Source organism: Dermacentor silvarum, chromosome 7 (assembly GCF_013339745.2).
Source record: "Dermacentor silvarum isolate Dsil-2018 chromosome 7, BIME_Dsil_1.4, whole genome shotgun sequence".
NCBI classification, from domain to species: domain Eukaryota; kingdom Metazoa; phylum Arthropoda; class Arachnida; order Ixodida; family Ixodidae; genus Dermacentor; species Dermacentor silvarum.
In genome coordinates this window covers 54,512,975-54,532,422 of record NC_051160.1, presented here as the reverse complement: position 1 = coordinate 54,532,422, position 19,448 = coordinate 54,512,975, and the positions used below count along the sequence as shown (strand labels likewise).

General features: G+C 47.2%; 1 protein-coding gene across 1 annotated transcript; it reads right to left on the bottom strand.

Moving 5' to 3' along the window:
* Positions 1–1,011: 1,011 nt before the first annotated feature.
* Positions 1,012–18,423, bottom strand: LOC119458866 (plancitoxin-1-like). Its single transcript, XM_037720728.2, has 5 exons — positions 18,346–18,423; positions 17,575–17,745; positions 9,238–9,432; positions 7,254–7,495; positions 1,012–1,455 (listed from the first exon to the last, which is right to left on the bottom strand). The coding sequence occupies exons 2-5, from the start codon at positions 17,714–17,716 to the stop codon at positions 1,339–1,341; spliced, it is 696 nt and encodes a 231-aa protein (XP_037576656.2). The 5' UTR covers positions 17,717–17,745; positions 18,346–18,423; the 3' UTR covers positions 1,012–1,338.
* Positions 18,424–19,448: the final 1,025 nt, after the last annotated feature.

The window sequence follows — 19,448 nt, the reverse complement described above, 5'->3', positions numbered from 1 at the left end:
ATTCTGCGAGCGCGATCCGTGGCTTTCTTCAAACGGTCGGAGGCTTTGTGGGTCTGTGTGTTTAATGCCAGCTTCTTCTTGTCCACTTCTCTGCTGGAGCGTGTCTTGCGCACTCTTAGCTCACAATGTTTAGTGATGATGAAACAGCTGCGGACACGTTTTTGCGGAAGATTCGAGGGGTGTCCGAGATTGGCAGGAACGGGTCGTTATGCGTAAGCACACCATGAATCATTGTTTTCAAAAAAGTTTGCATATCAGATATTACCAACAAATGCACTCCATACGTTCAAGGGGTGGTTCGAACTTTGTTTCCTTGCTGTTGCTAATTTTGTCGCATGTTGACTGATATGGTATACTTACGTAACGTCGTCGCCGTAGTTTCGTGTTTGCTGTTTCTTCAACGTACTAATTAGCAGCATAGCATTCTGTGAGGCCGTGCTGCTAATTTGACTTAATTGCGCCAGCATCGAATCTCTCCGACACCACGGATGCTAACTTATTACAAAATAACAACATTTTTAGTGCCTCCCAGGGCAAAACCAGTCCGTTTTTCGACAATTGGATTGCACTGGGGACACTGACGCGTGCTAGGAGTCCCTGGAAAAGTAATGCTATTGCTGAAAAAGCGCTCTAACCCACTGGAAGAGGTGCGTGTTTTAGTGCCATGAAGCTGGAGCGCGCGCCTCGGCACTGAAGACGCTCTGGGGGTTGATAGAGTTCGCTGGCACACACTGTCGGGCTCGCCAGTAGGGTTCGGAGAAAGGTAAGAGGCCATGCGGCACGTCTAAGCAAATCAGGAGTTCACCAGTGCCCGGAGGAGGCACGTCGGGCCTTTCTTTGTCAGGCCTGCTTCCATAAACTCATATCCAGATGATTCCAATACGTGAGTTTAGGTTGCGTGTTATGAGAGCAATTCCTCGAGAGCGTCTAAGTAAGTGTCCAAGAGAAGGAAGTTTACACATGTATCACGTGTGTAAGTTCCCCAGTTCTTTCGTGCTACGAGTGTGCTGCTAACAGTTTTCATGAGAAGGATTTATTAAATTCATTCACGAAAGAAAATGAGCATACATTTGCGACGAATGCACTTGCAGCAGCGCCAGCGAGTAGTGTTATTTGACATGCCGTGATCTGAAAATATGATGCGCTTCTGCAGGATATTTTCCAGTCGGTATTCTCCCATTCTGAGACCTTTACTTAGTAGACGAGTTTAAGTTCGTTCTATGTAATCTATTTGTTTCATGGTGTTCTGGGTGGAGGAATGTTTTTATTTATTTTTATTTTTCAGACTCCTGCTTTCTTCAGGCAGACGTAATCATCTATAATGGACATTTGTCTATTCTACTTTTCGCGATTTGCATTGCATTTGCTTCGCTTGTAAATACTATCTCTGAATAGTTTAGCTAGCGGTATGTCGACAAGACACGTAATTTCGCCTCCTCGCCTCCACTGGGAAATCTGTAAATAGAGTCAAAAGTGATCTACATTAGATCTGAATCACAATGAAAATAAACGAACAGCAATTCCTTTTATATAGTTATTGGAAATTTTATGAAGTGGGACGAGTGACAATGATTGATGAAGAAACCTAGTAAGCACGTCTGTGTCCGTCTATCACAAGCTGGGCGACTTGGTTCTGGTTGAGAAATCGGGTGACGGGCGTTGCCAACGAATGTCAGTCAACACACATGTTCTATCAACGCTGTGCAAGGTACATATGACTGTATAGTCCACTTTCGTTTTGCCAATTTTAGTTTGCTTACTTGAAGTGCAGGCTCAGCTATCACTGTTCACTGATTTACCTGACGCTTTGAACTCCTCTCCAGTTATTGTTTGCATCTTTATTATTTCTTGAAAGCTTTTAGTATGGTTTCACACCTGTTACTTCTTCCGAACTTCTCAAAATTAGCTTCGATAGCAGCTTATAAAAGCGAGTTCAGCACTTTTACACATTGTGTGGTGAGGAGCAAGTACCAGTTTTAAGCCCTCATAATTTTTTTTTTTTTTTGTGTGGAGATGGATTCATAGATTCTATTCGACACTTAGGTAAGTGCTAGCAAAAGGCATTAAGAATGGTTGCGTAAGGAAAGGGTTAGTGACGTTTCACGTCGTCAACGCGGGTTATGCGTAAGCCTATGGTCGTCGCCAACATGCGCAGCTTGCCCCACGGCGTCGAAGCGCAAACGGAAAGGGCGCGAACGCAGTCGCGGACGCTACACATTGACCTCGATGGTGCGACGCCTTGGGGGGTATTCTGTAAGTATCCGCCTAGTGCACATGTCTACTTCAACTGCTGCTGAAATTCTGATTGGCTAGGCAATCAGAATGCGTCAGAAGGAGACATGTGCACTAGGTGGACACTTACAGAATGTTCCCTTGGTGTGGTACAGCGAAAGCGGCTGTTGCTACACATGCAAAGAAGAGACACCGCGAATATGCACACCGAGCACCGAGGCGTCGAAGCACAAAAGGAAAGGGCGCTAACGCGGCGATTCTTTTCACCTCCAGGCGCCTTCCTCCTCCGGAGCTCGCTTCCGTCGTGGGGACAATAATCTCGCCGATTTGACAGACGTGGCATGTACGCTTGCGCGTAATAACTATGCAGATCCCCCGTTCTGTGGGAATCGGTGTGCTGCAACTTCCATTAGCCAGGAAGGCAAAATGACGCATTACGGTAAGGAACGTGCTGCAGATTTCAATGACGAACGCGGCCCAGATGCACTAAGGTGGACCTTGCAGAGAAAGCGGAACATTTATTCAGCATTAAAACGTGTTGAATCGCAAGACAAGACGTCGACGTACCTGGCCTTGTAGAAGCGCGTATGGGCCACAGTACGACGAAAGACGCCCAGCGAATTTCGGCGACTTAAGCGTCCCTAACGTTTATCGTCATCGTCAGCTAGAAGATTCGCGCGCTCACTTTTTATACGCAACTGTCGCTATGCGATGCCTCAAGACTCAAGCGTCACAATACGATGCTTGCACGAGGAAAATTTGTAAGGAAGTTTTATTCCGCCTTTTCAGGCATGTGTCCGTGGCCTATTTCATCTAAGAAGCTGTTGTCAGCACTGTGGAAGCTACACGAATTCTCAGCCAATAGGAAGACCGAATGCCCCTCGAGATGTGCTCATCCGTGCCGCGTCGCCTGCTCAGCATCTGCCTGCCATCCCGTTACATGCTCCATGTTTGGTGGATTGACGCAAAAAAATGTTTGACGCCGTAACCACAATCTGCGTTTACGTGCATGCGAGAGCAGGGCTTCGCTTTACCTGTACGCTTTCCCTGCAGTTACCTTGCAGGCTCCTTAGCGAGGCAGCGGACACCCTCGCCAAAACCGCCCACCATCCTTAAGTGCCGCTCACACGACCAGTCGCTTCCTCGGATTTTTCAAGGCATCGCCTGAAAAAACTGCTCACAACCGTCTACCCGGATGCCAGAGTGGCAAACGGGAACGGTGCCAGGCCACTTACAGAGTGTGGCCTTTGCAGGAGGGACCGCGCAACGCACGGGCTGTGTCTGGACGGCGGCGCGGCTGCACTCCAAGGGACGCTCCACCTCACCGGCCTGCGAACGTTGCGGCGACCCCGAGACCCTCGAGCACCTTCTCTCTTCTTGCCCAGCGCTGGCACAGGACCGCTCAAGGGTCATCACTGCCTACAGACAATAGGGTCTACCTGCTGCGACAACCAGCGACCTCCTGTTCCCGTCGCCTCCCCATCTCCGAGCTCTCCATGGTCTTTTGGAGTTTCTGGAATTGAACGGGATCACCGCCCATCGCTAAGCGCTCGCCCCCAGCCAATGCCTCCTAAAAAAACTTTGCCCCAGCAGGCCACCGCCTCCATCACCAGCCTCCTCCATGATCGGATGAGACCTTTGCTGCTTCTCTTTTTTCTTCCCTTCCTTTCAACATCTTTATCTCCTTGTTCCCCTTCCCCTGACGCTGCGCCGTGCTCCCTATTAGGCAGCAGAAATAAGCGTCATTTTCTGCTTCAATAATTCACACGGAGCACGAGGTCGCGGGATCGAATCCCGGCCTCGGCGGCCGCATTTCGATGGCGCAAAATGCGAAAACACCCGTGTACTTAGATTTAGGTGCACGTTAAAGAACCCCAGGTGGTCCAAATTTCCGGAGTCCCCCATTACGGTGTGCCTCATAATCAGATCGTGGTTTTGGCACGTAAAACTGCATAATTTAATGTTTTTATTAAAATCACTACTACTACTCCTTAGCAAGTAAAATGGACGAACACCCTCATAAATGTTCAGGTGCGGCACAGCGTCTGCTCGGCGTCTGTACTTGGCGTTTGCTCACTACCGTCATCCAGTACCATGCTAGAACGGGGTAGTGAATTAATGATGCAGTGAACTATGCAGCCTTTATAGCGTTCCGCACCGTCAATGCATCACCAGTGCTAATGCTGTGGCGCCATCTGCTAACTAGAAATCAAGCCAGTTTTAAGGCTCGGCACCCTGTCTGTAGTCCTAGCAGCGTGAAAACAAACAGCCTATCTCAATAATTACGCCAAAACACACCTAATGATTTGACCTCAGCTTGAGAGGAGACTTAGCGATGGCAGATTTTGCAACTTGTTTCTTGTGGACAGGGCGGAGAGCCAGTAACAAGCGCGAAATCGGATGGAAGCGGGTGGTCGGCGCTGTATGGGTGCTGCCATGTTGCTATATGTGATCGCGGTTAGGGTGGTTATTACGGTTACCAGCGGCAATTGCCACAGTAATACTCGGTATACGACGTGCATGCGCAAAGGTCCATTCATGTCACGTGTCACTGTACAGTATCATGTAGCGAGCAAAAATAAAACTTTCTAATGTAGCCAATAATCAGCCAGGTACGCCCGGAACTATATACCGCTGCGCAAGGACATTGCCTGTGTACGCCTCGTACCTTCGGCAGTGCTGACAACAGCTTGTGAGATGTAGTACTCGCTGTGCTTTTTTTCTCGGAAGGGGAGCTTACTGTAACGTTCGTCGGAGGCATTGTTCTTCTAGACGCAGGTCTGACTGCCACCTTCGTCAGGTACTCCGCAGCCGCTGGGGACTGAGGGCCATGCGTTAATTGTTGTAGTCGTGAGGGAGGTAGTGGCCGAATATTGCACCAGGGATGGCAGTTCCAGCTCTGGTGAGGGAGTGCCTTTGTTGAATCTTAACTGGGCTTAGTAATTTGGTTGCACTTGGACTAGTATAGCCCCACTGGTTGTCGGCAATCTTTTTTTTGCCGGTGTCAGGCGCCACTCCAAGCCTGAAAATGTAGTGTACTGGAGTAGGATTTGAACCTACGGCGTTCGGGTTAGAAGCCCGGTGTCTATCTCTGCTCCACGCCACCACTCGGAGTGCGAGTGCGAGGGAACGACGTCTGGGGGCCTAATAGCAAGGTTATGGAGGGCATAAAGACCGGGACTGGGAGCGAGTGGGTAACACAGAAACGATCCGCCAGTAAGGCAACACACTGAATCAGCCAAGCGTGGACCTATATAGGCGAAAAGATAGCCTGTCTATGACGTTGGCCCTGATATGGTAGACAGTGGAAAACATAAAAATAACGAGGAAATTGTTCTCATGGAACCCATTTCGTCGTCATTCGATCCGTACTTAACATAGACCAATGGTAGCCAGAGCCGTTAGCCAGAGAACAGCGTCTGTTAGTCGCGGGCGCGGTCACATTATTTGCGTATACGCGCCTGCTAATGCAGAAAAGGGATGCGCTGTTTGAAACAATTTGGGGCGATAGTAATTGCTTTTAGTTAGTCATTCTCATGGGAGATTTGAATTGTGTGTGATTTGCCGGCAACAAATCATATTAAACAATTTGCCAAGAACAGTGGCGTTAAAGAGCCTAATTAACGACCTTGGTCTCGACGATGGCGCTGAATGTATTGGCCAGGGGCCAACTTTGTATACACCCTTTCAAATCTCTTACCATGCCCACCTATATCTTTGGAATTGGTTTCGATAATCAGCCTGGTACTGTGTCAGGCCGTTTTATGTAGGGATCAATGTTTAGCATAATTTGTTATGAGGGAAATAAAGATAGGTAAAAAGAACTGTTTAACTGGGATATGTATAAATTCATTTCTGATCTTTTCTAGGATGAGATATTCATGAATAACGATCAAGATGCATTGATAAAAATGGGCAGAGGAGCCGACAAATAAGGATTTAAATGAGAGCACATTAATTTAGGTAGGAAAATGTTCGTCTGACCGCTGTATGAAAATGAAGCACACGAAATATCAAGAACAAATGACATTACGTTCAAATTTGACACAACGACTAGTAGACGCTTGTGCAAACAATATCCGCTTAGTAAACTCAAATTGGAGCAAATAGAAGAGGAGAAAGATCGTGATGCCCAGTAAGCGCAAGAGCAGAGAAGATGACAGCAGGCGAGACGCCGACCAAAAAAAAATATTGCGTCTAGAAAAATAAATGCTCACCATAATATTGTACCTGAGATTCAGTGTAATGGAAATATGAATGGGCAGGAGGCTATAGAGAATTCTTTCTACGAATACTACAGTGAACTCTTCGCTCAAAGCCAAGTAAATGTGTAAGTTTTCAAAACCGAATTTCTAAAGTTAATGGTAAAGTTGAAGACTCGAAGAAAGGCGATTTGGAACTGCGTGTTTCGGAAGCGCAAGTAGCAAAAGCAATTACTTATTTTCACGTGTATCAAGCCGCATTTAGGTATTTGTACCACTGTTGCCACAGTGGAACATACTCATTCTCTAGCATTGGCCAAGAACGGGTCACGTGAACAGAGGCCACACATAGAATGCTCCCGAAACTGTGCCCCAAAACTGTGACAAAAACTGCCCTCATGACATTTGAACACAGGCCACACCTAAACTGAAAATGAAGGACTGTTGCTGCAAAGCCTAATTGGCTGCCCCCCCCCCCCCCCCCCGGGGTCTTCCTTGTGTGTCTGCATGTCCAGTTTACAGGCCTTACGTGAAGCCGAAAGCGCAGAAATATGTCGAACGATAGCGTGATCTTTCCCTTTTGCTTGCTTACGCAAGAACCTTGTCGTTTCCGTAACACTATATGTTTTTTTTAATATTGTGGCACAACATTATTTATTTTATGTTGTACAATGTTATTCCTTAACCAGGCAGTGTTAAGCCGCGCTCTTGTTTGTGCTGGCAATGCGGCTCCTCCTTCGCAGGCTTAGCATGACTTGCATTCTAAGTGAAAGAACGATTCTCGAGAAAAGCGAGCGTGAAGCTGTCGTAAGATCTTACCATGCGGTTCAGGCTGGAAAAGCAGAATACTCCCTTAGTTCGTGCGACGGACCACTTGCTGTGGTCCTCACGACTTGAGAACTGTAGAAGTCCACTTTGAGTATTCACGCTAACGTACTGAACATCAGTGACGGTGTATTTGCCTTTGCAGTACATATCTTGTGCTCCACCGGCACCGTTCTTCCAGGTCTGTACGGTCATACTGTCTTCTATTTTCCTACTGAGCTCTTCCGTATAGATGTCTGCACAAGAAATGGCACAAAGTTATCCATAGCGAGCAGCGGAAACTTTTGTACGTGAATATACAGCTTTCTGCTCACTCATCATACCCATTAGTTCTTGTCACGCAATAACAACAGACAAAAGTAGTAATTACGGACTGACTTCATTCGCACTGTGTGACTTCATTCGCACTAAACGGTAGAAGGAAAGAATAATTATCTCGATTACTCATCAGCAACCATCGCTAGCTTGCCAACTTCGCCTCCTAAGAATGTACAATGTAATCGGAAAGTGCTCTTGGAGAAAACGCCACTTGCTGCGCAGGATTTGATACGTATTCCGCAAATGTTTCCGCAGGTCTGTAGGGATTTAATAAAAAATAGATTACTGTGTGCGTTACTGATGGCGCTAACGAGCTTTTTCGCTGTGCCCAATGCTGCTTCAGAACGCCTACTGCGCGCTCCTGATCAGTCGACGTCATCTGCCATTCCTGGCAACGCACACTAGACGTACCCCACTCGCTCACGTTTTGCTCGCACGCCGCCAAGAAAATCAGCTGCGTGACCTAGCTCATGTCACTCCTCAAGCATATTTTGCTTTGCAACGGCCATATGTTCAATCCGCATACTCAGTGTAGTGTCCATTACACTATGTGACTTGCGGTATTGGTTTTCTCTACATCCAAGTTCTATTTCAAATAAGGATTGCATGCTGATTGAGTTCTTGTTAGGTCAAGCATTTCGCTTTTGCATGTAGCAATAACAGCCCGTTCCACACTCTGAGAGTGAACAAACTTTTTGGGAACTGTGTTAACCACTCGGTTTGTTGCAGCAACTTTTAACTTAACTCCTTTAAGCCACTTTCGATGGCGAAAGTTACGTGGCGCCTTTACTTTATACCGTTTCTGTGAGGGAATGAACAACAATGCAGTTCTAGGTTGACTTGCCTGATTAAATACCTTACTGACCACCCCAAGTTCGACGCATAAGAATGTTCATCTTGATAGGTTGATAAAACTTTAAAAAGAGGACTTCTGGAATGATATCGTGCTAACCAAATGCTTGTAGCGTAAGCTAATTAAATAGCGATATCTTAGCTAAATATTCTTGTGTAGACCTCGTTATCTCGAATAACATCTTGAGAATACAACTAGAGTTGCGAATGTTATGTAAGGCATGGTGCAAGTAACCCGTCGCCTATTAAAGTAACAGAATTGGTACCAAGGAAACATAAACAAAGTCAAGATAAGCAAAGAATTAGGTGGTGCAATGAGAACATGAAAGCTACAATCAAGCATGAGTTGAAATAGGCTGATGCAAGACAAACTTTTTTTGAGTGCCGGTAGGAGAGCTTTTAGTGTTGCAGTGGACATAAAATAGGTTGAGGACGACGATGACGCTGTTTATTCAACCGCTCATCGCATATTGTCTAGTGAATTATGTTCATCTCTCAATGCACAGAGTTGTCGAAATGTTCTACCAACTATGTAGGTTAGTTAAACATGTTTTTCAAACATAATTAACAGGCAGTGTATTGAATTGTTTCGTGCTTGTCTATTACTACAATTTCGAGGACCACTTCTATTTTCGACCACGGAGCGCCAGTTATGTCAGCTATGTCCATGTTATTGTCTGTTGCGACATACTGAGTCTATCTACATCAGAGTTTTGTGGAAGAAGTACTTTTTCTCTATTTAGGATTCACCTGCAATAGGTATTTCTACAAATAAAACAAACAGCACTGCCTGTCTGCTGTAAAATACCTCTCATCCATTTGGGCGACTTTGCAATAGCCAAAACGGGTCTCTTCTTCCGAGTAAGCAGAATGTCAACTTGTATGTCGTTGAACTTCTTCATGTATTTCTTCTTCAGCAATGCAGAAAATTGCGGGAATTTCTCCACCCATGGCAGGTAGCGTGTCTGGTACACGTTCGCAGCCTGCACTTGAAGGTGGTATGCTGCGAAGTACATTGGTAAACATTATTGCAGGGACGTCCTCACGATATATAGTTTGAATAAACTGTTGAAACATTTCTAAAACTATTGTTGAGTGAGAAGCGTAGGTGGATCCGTGGGGCAGCCTTTTTTTTTTTTTTTTCGTCGCAACCATACGGGAAAATTATGCGCGAGAGAAAGCGTAGTGGAACTTAAACCTCGCAAAAAGAAATGTTCATTTTCATGGAAAAAAAAACAGATGAGACATTGTAAGACGACGCCAGCTATGTTAAAACAAGCCTCCGTTTTCCAACGGAATACATGGTTGCGATTTCAAAAACCAATGTTGTCACGTATCATAGATAATAGACCTTGCAGTTACGGGTATATTTTATGACCACGCGGAACGATGTTTGAATCGCAAAAGACATAAAAAAGATAAAGGAGCGATTGAATTAAGCAAAACATTGCGTTAGTAATGAATGATTATGATGATGATGATGAGTTATTGGCATCCATTTTGAAACGGGGCGGTGGCAAATAGTCACCTAGCCTGCTTGAGTTACTCATGTATACTATACATGCTTTTCATTCTAGCATTTTTGTATACACTCTTTTAATCTTTTTTTTTTCTCTTCCTCAACACTTCTCTATCCACCTTGTACCTCTGCCTATTCCTGTAACGGATCCGGTCGTATCAATCTGTTCCCTGTTTTTTTTTTCACCAACACTGAACACGTCTTTTGCTTTTCTCGACTGCTGACCGGTTGATGCTTCCGTTAGCTTGAAATCCACGTGCTTCTGGAAGGTGTGCGTTACCTACGGATTCCGCTGGGCGAACTTTTAGCATTGCATTAAGATGTGCTGAGTGGTCTCCGGATTTTTGCTGCCTCATACGCAAGCCTTATCTATGCTCCATCTCACAATCTGTTTGCAGCACTGTGGAAGGTACGAGGCGCACACAGGCAATGTCCTTGCGCAGCGATATATAGTTCCGGGCGTAACTGACGGATTATTGGCTACACAAGAGAGTTCTTTTTGCTCGCTACACGATGCGGTACAGTGATACGGGAACTGTTATGGCCTTTGCGCATGCACGTCGTGTACCGTGATATATATATATATATATATATATATATAAGATGGGAAAGTAGGGAGGTTAACCAGAAGGTAGATATCCAGTTTGCTACCCTGCACTGAGGAACGGGTAAGGGGAGACAGAAAGATAAAGAAAAATGCATACACATAGAAAGCGAGCGAGATCAGATAAACACACACACACACGCACACACACAAAGCAAGTGTCACAGTCGTTCAAGCAAGTCGCTTGTCCGGAGGAACCTCAGGAGCGCGCTCATTGCCTTCTGGTGTGAACACCGCGTCAGCCGGCACTCTAAGGTTGTCTGCTCAGAAAGCGGCCGGTCGTCGAGGCGCGCCAGCGGAGTCACGAGCGTCTGTCTCTGGGAGCTGTAGCGGGGACAATGACACAAGATATGTTCGATTGTTTGCTCGCTGTCGAAATTATCACAGGTAGCACTTTCAGCCATTCCGATGCGACAAGCAAACACATTTGTAAAAGATACTCCAAGCCACAGTCGGCAGAGAGCAGTTGTCTCAAATCGGGAAAGTCTATATGGAATATGTAGTCGGAGGGATGGATCCAAGCGGTGTAGTCGAGTATACCAGAAACCTGGCGTGTTCCACATGGATCGAGTGGCATCACGCACGAGTATACGAAGCTTTGCTGCTGCATCGGTTCTTGACAGTGGAATGGGTTCCTTCACAGCATTTTCGTGAGCCCTCCTAGCAGCTTCATCAGCCTGTTCGTTGCCCATGATGCCGCAGTGGCCTGGGAGCCACTAAAAAGTAATATCATGTCCTTTTTCTACTGGTTGTTGATATATCTGTCTTATTTCAAGCAAAAGTTGGTCTTGTGGTCCACGACGCAGAGCGGATAGCAGACACTGCAGGGCTGCCTTCCAATCAGTAAATATACTCCATTTTCGTGGTAAATCTTCATGAAGCATGTCAAGGGCGCTGCGAAGTGCAGCAAGCTCCGCAACAGTCGATGTTGTCCGGTGACAAGTTTTGAACTCAAAGGTCACGGCTTTTTCGGGGAAGATCACAGCTCCTGTAGATCCCTCAAGAGTTGTCGAGCCATCAGTGTAAATGTGAAGGTGGTCCTTGTATGTCTCGTGCATCATGAGTAGAGATAGCTGCTTGAGAGCTGGTGACAAGAGTCCTGCTTTCGTTCGAATCCTTGGTACCGAGAGTCGAACTTGTGGGCGAGCCAAACACTAAGGAGGTGATAGCAGCCTCTCAGCAGGCCTATCATCTCGAGGGAGGCAGTCACGGTACGTTAATATCAGCTGGCAAAAGAAGGCATTGGGTCGGTCTTTCGGCAGCGTGGCGAGGTGATGGAAAGGGGCGCGGGCATTGTCCCTCATGTGTGCTCTGAGCACTTCCAATGTCATATGAGTTCTCACTGGGTAATCTTGAGCTATTTCAATTGTTTCCGCTGTCGATGTGCATAGTGGCAATCCAAGACAAACCCTTAGTGCCTGCGCCTGAGCACTTTCGATTGTGCGGATGTTGTTTCTGCAGGTATTAATGCTTAGTACAGGTAAGCTGTACCTCAGATATCCGAGAAACAGCGCCCTGTAGAGTTGTAGCATCGCGTGTACTGACGTTACCCATGTTTTTCTTCCAAGAAATGAAAAAAAAATTGTGTGAAATGGCCGTTAGGCGTTTCTTCAGGTAGGCCACATGAGGACTCCAGCTGAGGTCTCGATCAATGATCTCCCCTAAGAATGTATGCGTCCTGGCGTAACATACGTTTTGCCCATTGATGGATATGGCGTAGGACGTCATTGGCTTCCGCGTAAACGCGACCAGCGCACATTTCCCAGGTGAAATCTGGAGGCCTTGTTCGCTAAGATACGCCGATATTGAAATCGCGGCTTTTTGAAGCCTCGCGAGGACGTGTTACACCTGACGTCCACACGCAGATGTCATCGGCGTACATTGATATCTGGACAGCACTTGGTATGCGTTCCACGAGACCGACAAGAACAAGGTTGAATAGTGTGGGGCTCAAGAATCCACCTTGGGGAACACCACCATATGTGTAGTGTTGTGAGGTCGGACCGTCATCGGTCTGCTTAAGAAACGACCTCATTTGTAAGTAGTTGCGGATCCACCGGTACACTCGGCCACCAAGGCCGACCGATTCAAGAGCGTTAAGTATGGCGTCATGAGCAACATTGCCATAAGCTCCTTTTACGTCGAGAAACACGGCGACAGATAACTGTTTCAATCTCTTTTGATGCTGGACATAAGTGACCAGATCGATGACATCAATAGAGCAACGAAGACGTCGAAAACCGGCCATAGCGTTTCGATAAGCTTTGTGGCGTTCCAGGTACCACTCCAATCTGGCAAGGATCATGCGTTCCCTCACCTTCCCTGCGCAACTTGCCGGTGCGATTGGGCGGTATGACGTGAGCTCTAGTGGTAACTTGCCAGGTTTGAGGAGTAGCACCAGACGGCCTGTTTTCCATTCCTGAGGGACGTTTCCATCCCGCCAGGATTCATTGAATATATCCAGAATAGTAAAAACCAGTCAAAAGACGAAGGACAGAGAAAAGGCGTGGCACACACGACGACTGGTCGTCGTGTGTGCTACGTCTCTTCTCTGTCCTTCGTCTTTTGACTGGTTTTTACTATTCAGTATGTACCAACTGACCCAGACTGCTACTCTACTGAATATATCCAGCAACGCATTTCGTGCTCTCTCACCCAGGTGGCACAAGATGCGGTACGATATGCCATCTGGTCCAGGAGACGACGACCGACTACACAAAGCAAGAGCAGCATCAAGCTCCTCGGTGATGGAAGGCAGGTCCATGCGTGAATCACGTGGATGGGGCATGATGCTATTAGTACCAGGGCGCCTCTGTACGTTGATTGGCCTGCAATCTTCCTGTAAAAATCTTCCGCAAACAATGCTCTCTCGACGTTGGAAAAGCGCCAGGGCTTTGAATGGCACGCGTTGTTAGGGAAATGTACGTAGGCCTCGCACGGTTCTCGATATATGAGAAAGAGATTTTCGGGGGTCTAGGGATTCACAAAATTTTGCCCACCGTTGAGACTCCAATTTGTCCATTCGGCGCTGGATCTTCTTTTGCTTGCGTTTGGCTATTCTCAGATCAAGTATGGACTTTGTGCGTCGGTATCTTCGTTCGGCACGCCGACGAATCGCACGGAGTCGCTCCAATTCGTCGTAGGCGCAGCACGGAGTCACTCCGTCCTGCGCCTAGCGATATAATTTGTTAGAAGGTGAAAAGCGGTCACTGGTGAAAGATAAATAAGTACACGTGTCAATACCACGCGCACCAAATCTCCGTCTTCCTCTGGTAGCTGCGCTGGGCTACGGGCGGGCGTGATGGCGGCGGTGGCTGTGGACGACGGAACTGCAGCGTTACGGGGCCCAGGCGCGAGCGCGGAGGGGGACCTTGACGGCAGCGTAGGTCATCGCTTCCAGCTATGGTTGAGGCGATGCCGGAACTTCTGGCACTTCCAGTGACCGCTGAATCTCTTCTTTAACTATGTCAGCGATCGAGGCCACCTGAGGCTGCGACCTTGGGCATAACTTCTGCAACTCTACCCGTACGACCACTCTGATCGTCTCTCGCAGGTCGTCGGCGCCTAGCGCTTCAGTTTCGGCGTAGTTTGTCAGCGCACGGCGGTTGTATAGCCTGGCGCGCATTTCAAGCGTCTTCTCGATCGTTGTGACCTCCGAAACAAATTCTGCGGCAGTCTTGGGTGGGTTGCGTATAAATCCGGCGAATACTTGCTCTTTGACACCCTGCATCAAGAACCGCACTTTTTTTCTTCAGACATGTCGGGGTCAGCGTGACAGAAGAGGCGAATCATCTCTTTCGTGAAGAACCCGATGTTCTCGTTCAGCAATTGCACTCTGGCTTCTAAGAGAACTTCAGCCCTTTCCTTTCGTACGACACTTGTGAAGGTCCTCACAAAGTTCTTACGAAATATGTCCCCAGGACGTGGGACCTATCTGTTCTGAAAGCAGGCCCGAGCAGCGTTATCCAACAAAAAATATACATGGCGCAGCTTGTCGTCGCCGCTCCATTTGTTGAACGTCGCGGTCCTCTCGCATGTCTCCAGCCAGGTTTCAGGGTGTTCAGCAGATGATCCACGGAAGGTCGGTGGCAACCGAGGTTGTTGCAGCAGGATGGGGGACGCTGGGGTTGCCATTGGGGTCGTTGAAGAAGTCCGTACTGCGGCAGTAGTCCTTGCTGCCTCTGGTTAGCTCGCTGTTCCTTGGGGACGTTGGTGTTGTCCTCTGGTTCCGGGCTGGGAACGCGGCTTCGCGGTGGCATTCAGTACATGAACGTACTAGCACCTCGATCAGATGTCACGTAGTAGTGACGGTGAAGAAAGCAGTCAAGGTATATATAAACTGGTAGCGTAGCTTCTATAGAAGCCCACATGTCAAGAAAATGGCGGCTCGATGCAACCGTTCCCATCTACGTATCGGGGGGACAACTAACACCAAGCAAAAATAAAACAATAAAAAGTGACGTCACAGCCGGAAATGGCAGTGACGTCAAGATATTATGCTGCTTGGCGCGAATGTTTGAATTTCTTCAGCATCTGGCATTTCGACCGCTACGCCAGCAGCTATTTTTTTAGGCTGAGGCGAGCTTGCCACTCGCCTCAGCTGAAGCGCCAGCGTGTCAATAAACTATAGGAGTGGCGTATGTCTTAATGTGATCATAATTAGGCTATTATTGACGGCAATTACTCTAGTAGGTTCTTTAGGAAGGTGACCGAATAGGAATAGGATGGAATTAAATGACAGTGCCACAGAGGTTGCAAAAGCAACTTCACGTTTATTCGTCTAGAATAATTCCACCAATATAATCGACCAAACAACACTTGTTTCAATAGATGAAAAGACCCGCCGTGGTTGCTCAGTGGCTATGGTGTTGGGCTGCTGAGCACGAGGTCGCGGGATCGAATCCCGGCCACGGCGGCCGCATTTCGATGGGGGCGAAATGCGAAAACACCCGTGTACTTAGATTTAGGTGCACGTTAAAGAACCCCAGGTGGTCTAAATTTCCGGAGTCCCCCACTACGGCGTGCCTCATAATCAGAACTGGTTTTGGCACGTAAAACCCCATAATTTAATTTTTTTAATAGATGAAAAGTACTATGGCCAGCACAGAGTCGTGATGTATAGCAACATATGCGCAACCTTTTCACAGAATCATTCGCAATTCCGGGCGACACCATGTATTCATATCCAACAGTAATCAGACAAGGCAACATTGCCCCACATTTTCATTTGGAAAACATTTGACTTGCTAACTTTGCTTCCGATCGGACACTCAGAGCCTATGTTACGGAGAGTGAACGAACATAGCGTGACGTTTGTTCGCGGAGCGTTCCGCATTTATTCGTCACCACGAGACACAGTGCACCCGCCGGGGTGGCTTAGTCAGCTAAGGCGTTGCGCTGCTGAGCACGAGGTCGCGGGATCGAATCCCGGCCCCGGCGGCCGCATTTCGATGGAGGCGAAATGCAAAAACGCCCGTGTACTTGTGTTGTAGCGCACGTAAAAGAACCCCAAGTGGTCAAAATTGATCCGGAGCCCTCCACTACGGCGTGCGTCATAATCAGAACTGGTTTTGGCACGTAAAACCCCAGAAAGGATGGAGACTCAGTGCGTCGGATGCCGCAACGTGAACTTGCACGATAACAAAAAACCTGCACTTACACCTTTCGCGAATGAAAGCCATGCGTCCCGCAAGATTTGAAGTGAAGCTCACGCCACACTTTGAACACGCACACAAGGGGAAAAAAAAAGAAATACTCGGAGAAAACCACCACGATCAAGTGAGCAAAGCCATTCCGCACGACATAATAGCTGGTTTGCACAGTCTTGCCAAGTCTTGCGCCAGAATCATTGCTTGGTAGGGGTCACAAAGAACGAACCAGTAAATTGCGAAATAGAAACAATATTAACATTTGTTGTTCTAGAACAGCAAAAATTTTTGAACCGGAATATTTACTCGTATGACAGTATTCTGATATAAAATTTTCGAAACATTTTTTTCCACATAGGTTTCCTGGTTTCAGTGTTTGTCCCCCCCCCCCCCCCCCCCCCTCGCCTAGTCGCGCTACAATCTTGCACCACTAACTGATATCTCTGGCGATAGGTTTTGGCACGCTTTTCGTTCCAAACTTCTCGACCTATTTAGAGGGACCTTGAATTAGTCGCAAAACGAACTTTTTATTGGGCGAACTATAGTGCCCGCAAAACCAAGTTGCACTCGAAGCACACCGATATATAGCGGCGAATACAGTCGGCGATCGTCAAAATCTGATCAGCGGCGAAACGCGTCTGCTTTTATACATGAGTCATCGAAGGTTCCAGAGTAATCCCTGGTGCCCGGGTGTTTTCCAGAAAGTACAAGACAATTCGCGTAGCTCATACAATCAGATCGCATAAGCGCCGGTGACAACAGACAACGGATAGAAGCATCGATAACGTTCGCGAAACTTCCGATACATGCACGCGCGTCCTGCGCCGAGTGATAACATATGTTAGCCGGTAAAAAGCGCACTGTCACCGGTGAAAGACAACCAAGTACGCGTGTCAATATCAGAGACCTGTGGCCATGTCTTCTCAGCCCTCAGGAATTTATAATGGTGCTTTCATCGTGAATCTGAATAAAGTCATTGCACCGACTTATGACTCCCAACGGGCAAGAGTGGTAGTTGGACATGAGAATATCAGTAATTCATAAAGGCAGTCTAGCGTTCCCGTACATTACACAGCACATTACAATTTTACCCAGGTGTTATTGTGAACAAGGCTCGTGCACCGTGGGTGAAACACCAATTAGTAATGTACCTGTTCGTTTATTTATTCCATACAGAGACGTAGCTAACTTATTTATATGCGGTAGATTGGGTCCGAATGTGTGTTGAGGATATAGCTGGAACTTTCTTACAGTAGAGCAATCATATTTGCGCTTTTAAAATCTTGCCACTTATTTAACGATGTTTAGAAATATCTCTCGACATGTTGCGCGAAAGTATTTTTAGCAAGTGAAAGAAAAACGAAGCCAGCATACAAATTGTTTCCACCGCTGCTAGAGGAAATGTGATGCAGAAGAACAGTTGTCCGTTCTCTCGGCCGTTGCTCGGGTACGTATAGCCCTTGCTGACGTCGTCGATGAACCTTGGCACGCTATGCTGGAGCCAGACGGTGCCCATGTCGATGCCGTGTCCCGCCAAGAGCACACCTGGAGAATGAAAGGCAATGCAGGTGCTACACCTTGTATTTGCTTATCTCCAATGTGCCTGTGGCAAACTGCAAATTGGTGAATCTGAGGTACTACGAAGCTACAATGCTCCGAAAATTTCCTGACTGGCTCTTGCTCTATTTATAGTCAAAGTACCTATAGCATGACAAAATTCTAGCATACGCGAACTATGTGTTTATGGGGCGTGATTTTCAGAAAAAGATTCCATTCGGCCCTATAGTGAAAGACCCGGCGCGGTAACCCCGTGTCTCTGGCGTTGGGCAGCTGACCTCGAGGTCGCGGGTTCAATCCCGGCTGCGTCAGCCGCGTTCCGATAGGTGCGGAATGGAAGAACGCTCATGTGCAGTGCATTAACACGTGCACGTTAAAGAACCCTGGTTGTCACAATTAAATCGAACCCCGACTTAGTTCTTCGCAGTTTACCAGGTGGTTAATCACCAATGAATAGTGGCTTAAGACGCTATATCGCATTACAGTCGCTCAATGCGGATTTCAAAGAAGTGCTGGGCTTAAAAGCAAAATGCCCAACTGAACGAGCTGCAGTGCATTAGTTGTATTTCGGAATAGTTCAACACGAACCCTTCGTGTGGCCGCCTCTTGTACCGTTAAAATTGTGTGGCAGCTGGTCGTTGTAAGCCAGATAAGCAACTTTCTGCAAATATAAAAATAAAGTCATGATTTTAATACTCATTGCTTATTCGTAGCACACTAACAGAACATTGCTATACTTTCAAAACGCTTCGTTTCTAGTTTAAATAAAACAACCTGTCCGCGGCTTGCTATAAGCACATGCGCATTAAAGCGATAAATGCTTACTCTGCTCAGGCATTGTCTTTCTGCTGATGGATAAAATCAGAGCCCACATCGATAAGAGCGGACATTTGGGCGAGTTGTTACTGATGCACGACGGAGACAGCGCAACTTGTCACAGGCGCAGGGAGAAGACATACAGTGGCGCTTACTCAGAACGTACCTTTTATTGGAGACTTCATGACTGATGCTGGCGTTTTTTTTTAATTACTAACATGATTGCGGTGTTTCATGTGTTGACAGTCTTGCGAGGCACTAAGTGTCTGCAGTGTCATAACAAACTGGAAGGATTCCACTTTGCTGTCTTGTTATCTCGCTACAATTAGAAAATTTGTTGGGGCACTCTGGCACTTCGCTTCGTATATGCGTACGAATAAAACCAAAAACGCATGGTGCAATTGACGCGCGCAGCCTAGTCAACGCGCATGCTTGCCAGATCCGAAGAGGAAAACGAACCTAGAGGATGGCCATTTCACTGAATGAGCCAAATAAAGAAGCCGAAAAATAGCCAAGGCGGTGTCAAGGGCAATCAGGTAAGAAAAAAGTCGCAGTTTCGCCAGAAAGACGAAGGATCGATTGCGATAGCAAATTAGTGGAGAGCTACATGAACAGGGATAGTAGTTTAATTTGCCGTATAAAGTTGTAAACATTCGCTTACTAACTAAATAGAGAAGCACGGTGTCGCGCGCGCACAGGTAAAGATGACCACTTCTCGCTCGATGACCGCAGAAACTCGCTGTGAAAACGCCAGAGTGAGAAAGCGCGCCAGCAGCAACGGGCGAATTGACCCTCGCGCTCTCTCGTCTCGCTTCAACGCGAATTAAACGTCGAAAGCAGAGCGCATACAAAGCTACCGGCTTTCGGCGCATGCA

Bases quoted from the DNA above. Each gene is read 5' to 3' on its own strand.
- LOC119458866 (XM_037720728.2), bottom strand. From the start codon at position 17,716: ATGGGCACCGTCTGGCTCCAGCATAGCGTGCCAAGGTTCATCGACGAC. The intron at 9,433-17,574 runs GTATGCTGGCTT...TGTACTTCGCAG, and splicing joins AGCAGCGGTGGAAACAATTT to CATACCACCTTCAAGTGCAG. The intron at 7,496-9,237 runs GTATTTTACAGC...TTTCTTGTGCAG, and splicing joins GTCGCCCAAATGGATGAGAG to ACATCTATACGGAAGAGCTC.